The sequence below is a fragment of the Oncorhynchus nerka genome, linkage group LG13, assembly GCF_034236695.1.
Source record: "Oncorhynchus nerka isolate Pitt River linkage group LG13, Oner_Uvic_2.0, whole genome shotgun sequence".
NCBI classification, from domain to species: domain Eukaryota; kingdom Metazoa; phylum Chordata; class Actinopteri; order Salmoniformes; family Salmonidae; genus Oncorhynchus; species Oncorhynchus nerka.
This window is the reverse complement of record NC_088408.1, coordinates 12,416,800-12,427,907: the sequence shown is the minus strand read 5'-3', so window position 1 is coordinate 12,427,907 and position 11,108 is coordinate 12,416,800. Positions and strand designations below refer to the sequence as shown.

The window sequence follows — 11,108 nt, the reverse complement described above, 5'->3', positions numbered from 1 at the left end:
CTGTCCTGCTCTGTTCTGTCCTGTTCTGCTCTGTTCTGCCCTGCTCTGTCCTGTTCTGTTCTGCCCTGCTCTGTCCTGTTCTGTTCTGTCCTGCTCTGCTCTGTCCTGCTCTGTTCTGCCCTGCTCTGTTCTGTCCTGCTCTGTTCTGCCCTGCTCTGTCCTGCTCTGTTCTGTCCTGCTCTGTCCTGTTCTGTCCTGCTCTGTCCTGCTCTGTTCTGTCCTGCTCTGTTCTGTCCTGCTCTGTTCTGTCCTGCTCTGTTCTGTTCTGCTCTGTTCTGTTCTGCCCTGCCCTGCCCTGCTCTGCTCTGTCCTGTTCTGTTCTGTTCTGTCCTGCTCTGTTCTGTTCTGTTCTGTTCTGCTCTGTTCTGTACTGCCCTGCTCTGTTCTGTCCTGTTCTGCCCTGCTCTGTTCTGCCCTGTTCTGTTCTGTTCTGCCCTGCTCTGTCCTGTTCTGTTCTGTCCTGCTCTGTCCTGCTCTGTTCTGCCCTGCTCTGTCCTGCTCTGTTCTGCCCTGCTCTGTTCTGCCCTGCTCTGTTCTGCCCTGCTCTGTTCTGTTATATATATTTTTTTCCCAGGTGTAAATCGATAAAGTGTATTCAACGTACCTGTGCCAAAAGGTTCAGTGCCATTCTCCATCTCGAAGGGGAAAGCTTTAGCCACAGTGTTGACATCGTCTGGACAAGGCTCCATGTCACATTTGGAGGCCTCTGTCAGGGTGCAGGAGTAACCACAGGACCGTATCCTTTTCCTCTCTCCATGACCACAGGTGACAGAGCACGGAGACCAGGCACTCCACTCCTCCGTCTCCTCCTTCTCTGTGGGGGGACAAAACAAAACTCATGATATTAAATGATAATGCATTTAGATGTATAATGTTTCTCCTATTTAAGCTGTTTTACATTTTATGGAGGTAACACACACACACTTCTCCCCCATCACATGATTACTCTCTAATCAGTAAGAGATGAATTTCTCATCCAGCTGTGGGATTTCCTAACTAGGCTACCTCCTAACTGTGTAGAACTCCAATTAGAAGCATTTGGCTGGTTCACCACCTGTGCTTAACAAGTTATCAAGGAAAAGGAAAACAACTTGAAAGGGTTCCTTAGTAGTACTACTTATGTTGTTTTTTGGGGGAATCTGTACTTTACTATTTATATTTTTGATTACTTGTACTTTTACACTACATTCTGAAAGAAAATAATGTACTTTTTACTCCATACATTTTCCCTGACAGCCACAAGTTCTCGTTACATTATGAATACTTAGCAGGACAGGAAAATGGTCAAATTCACAGACTTATCAAGAGGACATCCCTGCTCATCCCTTCTGCCTCTGGTCTGGAGGACTCACTAAACAGAGAACATCCCTGCTCATCCCTTCTGCCTCTGGTCTGGAGGACTCACTAAACAGAGAACATCCATGCTCATCCCTTCTGCCTCTGGTCTGGAGGACTCACTAAACAGAGAACATCCATGCTCATCCCTTCTTCCTCTGGTCTGGAGGACTCACTAAACAGAGAACATCCCTGCTCATCCCTTCTGCCTCTGGTCTGGAGGACTCACTAAACAGAGAACATCCCTGCTCATCCCTTCTGCCTCTGGTCTGGAGGACTCACTAAACAGAGAACATCCATGCTCATCCCTTCTGCCTCTGGTCTGGAGGACTCACTAAACAGAGAACATCCATGCTCATCCCTTCTGCCTCTGGTCTGGAGGACTCACTAAACAGAGAACATCCCTGCTCATCCCTTCTGCCTCTGGTCTGGAGGACTCACTAAACAGAGAACATCCATGCTCATCCCTTCTGCCTCTGGTCTGGAGGACTCACTAAACACAAATACTTCATTTGTGAATTATGTAAGTGTGCCCCTGGCTATCCGTAAATGTAAAAAAACAAGAAAATTGTGCCGTCTAGTTTGACTAATATAAGGAGTTTTAAATGTTTTATACTTTTACTTTTGATACTTAAGTATATTTAAAATCAAATACTTTTAGACTTTTAAGTAGTATTTTACTGGGTGGCTGGGTCATTTTCTGTTAAGGTATCTTTACTTTTACTCAAATATGACAATTGGGTACTTTTTCCACCACTGTAGTAAACAGTGCTGCTGAGAAACAAAGCTAGATTTGGTTTAGATGCATTTACTGCACTGACGTAAGAGCCAGAAGCTAGACTGTAGACATTACAAGGATAAGTAAATAACCTCTTCAAACTCCATCTAATCCCTTAACATCCACATTACTAAAAGTGTAAAGTGAATATACAGGAAATTCTATTTTATAATTGTTTCCATGACAGAAAAATCCAAATCCATAACGAGGCTTTTCTATGTACAGTTGAATGCTCCTCTGGTCTAACCTTTCTCCTCTGGTCTAACCTTTCTCCTCTGGTCTAACCTTTCTCCTCTGGTCTAACCTTTCTCCTCTGGTCTAACCTTTCTCCTCTGGTCTAACCTTCAGCCTATCTGCCTTCTGAAAAAGTTTGAGTCTGGTGTTTAATGATACTGAACATGTCCGCCCTCGATTACCGACGAGATGAGGTGGGTGCAGAAATTGCAGCTTTGGCGGAGGCGCAGCTGTGTCCTTTGTGGCACAGCCAGCTCACCATACGGTCAGAACACAGGAATAGACTCTTCTCAGCAACATTTAAATTACAGAAGGGAAGCCCCAACGTTACGCTAGTCTGACTGACATACTTTATGTTCACTAAAAACCTTCAGATCGGATCACTTCATAAACATTGTTGCCCTGTTCCTAGATCACATGCACCTCATTTAGAGACGTTCAATGTTGATGAATGTGTACATACTGTCTGCACACAGCTACATGCTCACAGTTGTCTACAGGGATGAGTAAAGCTGCCTGGCTCTGCTGTGGTCTACAGGGATGAATAGAGCTGCCTGGCTCTGCTGTGGTCTACAGGGATGAATAGAGCTGCCTGGCTCTGCTGTGGTCTACAGGGATGAATAGAGCTGCCTGGCTCTGCTGTGGTCCAGGGATGAATAGAGCTGCCTGGCTCTGCTGTGGTCTACAGGGATGAATAGAGCTGCCTGGCTCTGCTGTGGTCTACAGGGATGAATAGAGCTGCCTGGCTCTGCTGTGGTCTACAGGGATGAATAGAGCTGCCTGGCTCTGCTGTGGTCTACAGGGATGAATAGAGCTGCCTGGCTCTGCTGTGGTCTACAGGGATGAATAGAGCTGCCTGGCTCTGCTGTGGTCTACAGGGATGAATAGAGCTGCCTGGCTCTGCTGTGGTCTACAGGGATGAATAGAGCTGCCTGGCTCTGCTGTGGTCTACAGGGATGAATAGAGCTGTCTGGCTCTGCTGTGGTCTACAGGGATGAATAAAGCTGCCTGCCTGTGCAGCCAGAAGGCACTATGCTCTTTTCCCATCATGCACAGGGAGAAAACTGACTGAGAACTAAGAGAAACAAAAAACAATAGAGGCGTAAATGTTATCCACGTCCCGAAAGCCCCCGAATTCTTGAACAGGCTCAAAAGGCCTTGCCGCCTAGGGCCCAGGGCAGAGGGCCGAGTCAGGGTCTGGGGGGCGCGGAGGGGGGATGAAAGACCCAGCCGAATGGCCCCTGTCATCCCCTGTTCCCAATCTGCCCTCTAATTATACACAAGCAGTGGGCTGTTTTGTCCATCCGGGGAACAGGCTCATGCTGCCATTAGCGAGCGCATCAGGCCCATCTTCAAAAGAGAGCAGGCCTCCACAGCGAGCTGCAAGTTGGGACCCAGTGTCCACTTCAAAGGCTGGAGCTCCACAATGGCCTGACGGTCGAGTGCATAGCTCTCTCGCTCGCTCAGTCAGTACAGCCCTGCCGCAGTCCTCAGTCAGTACAGCCCTGCCGCAGTCCTCAGTCAGTACAGCCCTGCCGCAGTCCTCAGTCAGTACAGCCCTGCCGCAGTCCTCAGTCAGTACAGCCCTGCCGCAGTCCTCAGTCAGTACAGCCCTGCCGCAGTCCTCAGTCAGTACAGCCCTGCCGCAGTCCTCAGTCAGTACAGCCCTGCCACAGTCCTCAGTCAGTACAGCCCTGCCACCCTGCCACAGTCCTCAGTCAGTACAGCCCTGCCACCCTGCCGCAGTCCTCAGTCAGTACAGCCCTGCCACAGTCCTCAGTCAGTACAGCCCTGCCACCCTGCCGCAGTCCCCAGTCAGTACAGCCCTGCCACCGTCCTCAGTCAGTACAGCCCTGCCACCCTGCCACAGTCCTCAGTCAGTACAGCCCTGCCACAGTCCTCAGTCAGTACAGCCCTGCCACAGTCCTCAGTCAGTACAGCCCTGCCACCCTGCCGCAGTCCCCAGTCAGTACAGCCCTGCCACAGTCCTCAGTCAGTACAGCCCTGCCACAGTCCTCAGTCAGTACAGCCCTGCCACAGTCAGTACAGCCCTGCCACCCTGCCACAGTCCCCAGTCAGTACAGCCCTGCCATAGTCCTCAGTCAGTACAGCCCTGCCACCCTGCCGCAGTCCCCAGTCAGTACAGCCCTGCCACAGTCCTCAGTCAGTACAGCCCTGCCACCCTGCCACAGTCCTCAGTCAGTACAGCCCTGCCGCAGTCCTCAGTCAGTACAGCCCTGCCACAGTCCTCAGTCAGTACAGCCCTGTCGCAGTCCTCAGTCAGTACAGCCCTGCCGCAGTCCTCAGTCAGTACAGCCCTGCCACCCTGCCGCAGTCCTCAGTCAGTACAGCCCTGCCACAGTCCTCAGTCAGTACAGCCCTGCCACCTTGCCGCAGTCCCCAGTCAGTACAGCCCTGCCACAGTCCTCAGTCAGTACAGCCCTGCCACCCTGCCACAGTCCTCAGTCAGTACAGCCCTGCCACAGTCCTCAGTCAGTACAACCCTGCCACCCTGCCACAGTCCTCAGTCAGTACAGCCCTGCCACCCTGCCGCAGTCCTCAGTCAGTACAGCCCTGCCACAGTCCTCAGTCAGTACAGCCCTGCCACCCTGCCGCAGTCCCCAGTCAGTACAGCCCTGCCACAGTCCTCAGTCAGTACAGCCCTGCCACCCTGCCAGTCCTCAGTCAGTACAGCCCTGCCACCCTGCCGCAGTCCCCAGTCAGTACAGCCCTGCCACAGTCCTCAGTCAGTACAGCCCTGCCACCCTGCCGCAGTCCTCAGTCAGTACAGCCCTGCCACAGTCCTCAGTCAGTACAGCCCTGCCACCCTGCCGCAGTCCTCAGTCAGTACAGCCCTGCCACCCTGCCGCAGTCCTCAGTCAGTACAGCCCTGCCACCCTGCCGCAGTCCCCAGTCAGTACAGCCCTGCCAGTCAGTACAGCCCTGCCACAGTCCTCAGTCAGTACAGCCCTGCCACAGTCCTCAGTCAGTACAGCCCTGCCACCCTGCCACAGTCCTCAGTCAGTACAGCCCTGCCACCCTGCCGCAGTCCCCAGTCAGTACAGCCCTGCCACAGTCCTCAGTCAGTACAGCCCTGCCACAGTCCTCAGTCAGTACAGCCCTGCCACAGTCCTCAGTCAGTACAGCCCTGCCACAGTCCTCAGTCAGTACAGCCCTGCCACCCTGCCACAGTCCTCAGTCAGTACAGCCCTGCCACCCTGCCGCAGTCCTCAGTCAGTACAGCCCTGCCACAGTCCTCAGTCAGTACAGCCCTGCCACCCTGCCGCAGTCCCCAGTCAGTACAGCCCTGCCACAGTCCTCAGTCAGTACACACCCTGCCACAGTCCTCAGTCAGTAGAGCCCTGCCACAGTCCTCAGTACAGCCCTACAGCCCTGCCACAGTCCCCAGTCAGTACAGCCCTGCCATAGTCCTCAGTCAGTACAGCCCTGCCACCCTGCCGCAGTCCCCAGTCAGTACAGCCCTGCCACAGTCCTCAGTCAGTACAGCCCTGCCACCCTGCCACAGTCCTCAGTCAGTACAGCCCTGCCGCAGTCCTCAGTCAGTACAGCCCTGCCACCCTGCCACAGTCCTCAGTCAGTACAGCCCTGCCACAGTCCTCAGTCAGTACAGCCCTGCCACAGTCCTCAGTCAGTACAGCCCTGCCACAGTCAGTACAGCCCTGCCAGTCAGTACAGCCCTGCCACAGTCCCAGTCAGTACAGCCCTGCCACAGTCCTCAGTCAGTACAGCCCTGCCACCCTGCCGCAGTCCCCAGTCAGTACAGCCCTGCCACAGTCCTCAGTCAGTACAGCCCTGCCACAGTCCTCCACAGCCCTGCCACAGTCCTCAGTCAGTACAGCCCTGCCACAGTCCTCAGTCAGTACAGCCCTGCCACCCTGCCACAGTCCTCAGTCAGTACAGCCCTGCCGCAGTCCTCAGTCAGTACAGCCCTGCCACAGTCCTCAGTCAGTACAGCCCTGCCACCCTGCCACAGTCCTCAGTCAGTAGAGCCCTGCCACAGTCAGTACAGCCCTGCCACCCTGCCACAGTCCCCAGTCAGTACAGCCCTGCCGCAGTCCTCAGTCAGTACAGCCCTGCCACCCTGCCACAGTCCTCAGTCAGTACAGCCCTGCCACCCTGCCACAGTCCTCAGTCAGTACAGCCCTGCCACCCTGCCACAGTCCTCAGTCAGTACAGCCCTGCCACCCTGCCACAGTCCTCAGTCAGTACAGCCCTGCCACAGTCCTCAGTCAGTACAGCCCTGCCACAGTCCTCAGTCAGTACAGCCCTGCCGCAGTCCTCAGTCAGTACAGCCCTGCCACAGTCCTCAGTCAGTACAGCCCTGCCACCCTGCCGCAGTCCCCAGTCAGTACAGCCCTGCCACAGTCCTCAGTCAGTACAGCCCTGCCACCCTGCCACAGTCCTCAGTCAGTACAGCCCTGCCACAGTCAGTACAGCCCTGCCACCCTGCCACAGTCCCCAGTCAGTACAGCCCTGCCATAGTCCTCAGTCAGTACAGCCCTGCCACCCTGCCGCAGTCCCCAGTCAGTACAGCCCTGCCACAGTCCTCAGTCAGTACAGCCCTGCCACCCTGCCACAGTCCTCAGTCAGTACAGCCCTGCCACCCTGCCACAGTCCCCAGTCAGTACAGCCCTGCCATAGTCCTCAGTCAGTACAGCCCTGCCACCCTGCCACAGTCCTCAGTCAGTACAGCCCTGCCACCCTGCCGCAGTCCTCAGTCAGTACAGCCCTGCCGCAGTCCTCAGTCAGTACAGCCCTGCCACCCTGCCGCAGTCCTCAGTCAGTACAGCCCTGCCACCCTGCCGCAGTCCCCAGTCAGTACAGCCCTGCCGCAGTCAGTACAGCCCTGCCACAGTCCTCAGTCAGTACAGCCCTGCCACAGTCCTCAGTCAGTACAGCCCTGCCACCCTGCCACAGTCCTCAGTCAGTACAGCCCTGCCACAGTCCTCAGTCAGTACAGCCCTGCCACCCTGCCGCAGTCCCCAGTCAGTACAGCCCTGCCACAGTCCTCAGTCAGTACAGCCCTGCCACAGTCCTCAGTCAGTACAGCCCTGCCACAGTCCTCAGTCAGTACAGTACAGCCCTGCCACAGTCCTCAGTCAGTACAGTACAGCCCTGCCACAGTCCTCAGTCAGTACAGCCCTGCCGCCCTGCCGCAGTCCTCAGTCAGTACAGCCCTGCCGCAGTCCTCAGTCAGTACAGCCCTGCCACCCTGTCAGTCCCCAGTCAGTACAGCCCTGCCACAGTCCTCAGTCAGTACAGCCCTGCCACCCTGCCGCAGTCCCCAGTCAGTACAGCCCTGCCACAGTCCTCAGTCAGCCCTGCCACCCTACAGCCCTGCCAGCCCTGCCACAGTCCCCAGTCAGTACAGCCCTGCCACAGTCCTCAGTCAGTACAGCCCTGCCACCCTGCCGCAGTCCCCAGTCAGTACTGCCCTGCCACAGTCCTCAGTCAGTACAGCCCTGCCACCCTGCCACAGTCCTCAGTCAGTACAGCCCTGCCACCCAGCCCTGCCACCCTGCCGCAGTCCTCAGTCAGTACAGCCCTGCCGCAGTCCTCAGTCAGTACAGCCCTGCCACAGTCCTCAGTCAGTACAGCCCTGCCACAGTCCTCAGTCAGTACAGCCCTGCCACCCTGCCACAGTCCTCAGTCAGTACAGCCCTGCCACAGTCCTCAGTCAGTACAGCCCTGCCACCCTGCCGCAGTCCCCAGTCAGTACAGCCCTGCCACAGTCCTCAGTCAGTACAGCCCTGCCACAGTCCTCAGTCAGTACAGCCCTGCCACAGTCCTCAGTCAGTACAGCCCTGCCACAGTCCTCAGTACAGTACAGCCCTGCCACAGTCCTCAGTCAGTACAGTACAGCCCTGCCGCAGTCCTCAGTCAGTACAGCCCTGCCGCCCTGCCGCAGTCCTCAGTCAGTACAGCCCTGCCACAGTCCTCAGTCGGTACAGCCCTGCCACCCTGCCATAGTCCTCAGTCAGTACAGCCCTGCCGCAGTCCTCGGTCAGTACAGCCCTGCCGCAGTCCTCGGTCAGTACAGCCCTGCCGCAGTCCTCGGTCAGTACAGCCCTGCCGCAGTCCTCGGTCAGTACAGCCCTGCCGCAGTCCTCGGTCAGTACAGCCCTGCCGCAGTCCTCGGTCAGTACAGCCCTGCCGCAGTCCTCGGTCAGTACAGCCCTGCCACCCTGCCGCAGTCCTCAGTCAGTACAGCCCTGCCACCCTGCCGCAGTCCTCAGTCAGTACAGCCCTGCCACCCTGCCGCAGTCCTCAGTCAGTACAGCCCTGCCACCCTGCCGCAGTCCCCAGTCAGTACAGCCCTGCCGCAGTCAGTACAGCCCTGCCACAGTCCTCAGTCAGTACAGCCCTGCCACAGTCCTCAGTCAGTACAGCCCTGCCACCCTGCCACAGTCCTCAGTCAGTACAGCCCTGCCACAGTCCTCAGTCAGTACAGCCCTGCCACCCTGCCGCAGTCCCCAGTCAGTACAGCCCTGCCACAGTCCTCAGTCAGTACAGCCCTGCCACAGTCCTCAGTCAGTACAGCCCTGCCACAGTCCTCAGTCAGTACAGCCCTGCCACAGTCCTCAGTCAGTACAGTACAGCCCTGCCACAGTCCTCAGTCAGTACAGTACAGCCCTGCCACAGTCCTCAGTCAGTACAGCTCTGCCGCCCTGCCGCAGTCCTCAGTCAGTACAGCCCTGCCGCAGTCCTCAGTCAGTACAGCCCTGCCACCCTGCCACAGTCCCCAGTCAGTACAGCCCTGCCATAGTCCTCAGTCAGTACAGCCCTGCCACCCTGCCGCAGTCCCCAGTCAGTACTGCCCTGCCACAGTCCTCAGTCAGTACAGCCCTGCCACCCTGCCGCAGTCCTCAGTCAGTACAGCCCTGCCACCCTGCCGCAGTCCCCAGTCAGTACAGCCCTGCCGCAGTCAGTACAGCCCTGCCACAGTCCTCAGTCAGTACAGCCCTGCCACAGTCCTCAGTCAGTACAGCCCTGCCACCCTGCCACAGTCCTCAGTCAGTACAGCCCTGCCACCCTGCCGCAGTCCCCAGTCAGTACAGCCCTGCCGCAGTCAGTACAGCCCTGCCACAGTCCTCAGTCAGTACAGCCCTGCCACAGTCCTCAGTCAGTACAGCCCTGCCACCCTGCCACAGTCCTCAGTCAGTACAGCCCTGCCGCAGTCCCCAGTCAGTACAGCCCTGCCGCAGTCAGTACAGCCCTGCCACAGTCCTCAGTCAGTACAGCCCTGCCACAGTCCTCAGTCAGTACAGCCCTGCCACCCTGCCACAGTCCTCAGTCAGTACAGCCCTGCCACAGTCCTCAGTCAGTACAGCCCTGCCACAGTCCTCAGTACAGTACAGCCCTGCCACAGTCCTCAGTCAGTACAGTACAGCCCTGCCGCAGTCCTCAGTCAGTACAGCCCTGCCGCCCTGCCGCAGTCCTCAGTCAGTACAGCCCTGCCACAGTCCTCAGTCGGTACAGCCCTGCCACCCTGCCATAGTCCTCAGTCAGTACAGCCCTGCCGCAGTCCTCAGTCAGTACAGCCCTGCCACCCTGCCACAGTCCCCAGTCAGTACAGCCCTGCCATAGTCCTCAGTCAGTACAGCCCTGCCACCCTGCCGCAGTCCCCAGTCAGTACTGCCCTGCCACAGTCCTCAGTCAGTACAGCCCTGCCACCCTGCCGCAGTCCTCAGTCAGTACAGCCCTGCCACCCTGCCGCAGTCCCCAGTCAGTACAGCCCTGCCGCAGTCAGTACAGCCCTGCCACAGTCCTCAGTCAGTACAGCCCTGCCACAGTCCTCAGTCAGTACAGCCCTGCCACCCTGCCACAGTCCTCAGTCAGTACAGCCCTGCCACAGTCCTCAGTCAGTACAGCCCTGCCACCCTGCCGCAGTCCCCAGTCAGTACAGCCCTGCCACAGTCCTCAGTCAGTACAGCCCTGCCACAGTCCTCAGTCAGTACAGCCCTGCCACAGTCCTCAGTCAGTACAGCCCTGCCACAGTCCTCAGTACAGTACAGCCCTGCCACAGTCCTCAGTCAGTACAGTACAGCCCTGCCGCAGTCCTCAGTCAGTACAGCCCTGCCGCCCTGCCGCAGTCCTCAGTCAGTACAGCCCTGCCACAGTCCTCAGTCGGTACAGCCCTGCCACCCTGCCATAGTCCTCGGTCAGTACAGCCCTGCCGCAGTCCTCGGTCAGTACAGCCCTGCCGCAGTCCTCGGTCAGTACAGCCCTGCCGCAGTCCTCGGTCAGTACAGCCCTGCCGCAGTCCTCGGTCAGTACAGCCCTGCCGCAGTCCTCGGTCAGTACAGCCCTGCCGCAGTCCTCGGTCAGTACAGCCCTGCCGCAGTCCTCGGTCAGTACAGCCCTGCCGCAGTCCTCGGTCAGTACAGCCCTGCCGCAGTCCTCGGTCAGTACAGCCCTGCCGCAGTCCTCGGTCAGTACAGCCCTGCCGCAGTCCTCGGTCAGTACAGCCCTGCCGCAGTCCTCGGTCAGTACAGCCCTGCCGCAGTCCTCGGTCAGTACAGCCCTGCCGCAGTCCTCGGTCAGTACAGCCCTGCCGCAGTCCTCGGTCAGTACAGCCCTGCCACCCTGCCGCAGTCCTCAGTCAGTACAGCCCTGCCACCCTGCCGCAGTCCTCAGTCAGTACAGCCCTGCCACAGTTCTCAGTCAGTACAGCCCTGCCACCTTGCCGCAGTCCCCAGTCAGTACAGCCCTGCCACAGTCCTCAGTCAGTACAGCCCTG

The 11,108-nt window shown here is 57.6% G+C and overlaps 1 protein-coding gene across 1 annotated transcript in view; it reads right to left on the bottom strand.

Annotated features, from left to right (window-relative positions):
• LOC115122870 (isthmin-2-like) overlaps positions 1-11,108 on the bottom strand; it is a 29,163-nt gene that overhangs the window by 6,495 nt on the left and 11,560 nt on the right. The window contains exon 4 of the mRNA XM_065026201.1: positions 605-814. Within this exon, the coding sequence (XP_064882273.1) occupies positions 605-814 (210 nt within the window). The remainder of the gene's footprint in view (positions 1-604; positions 815-11,108) is intronic.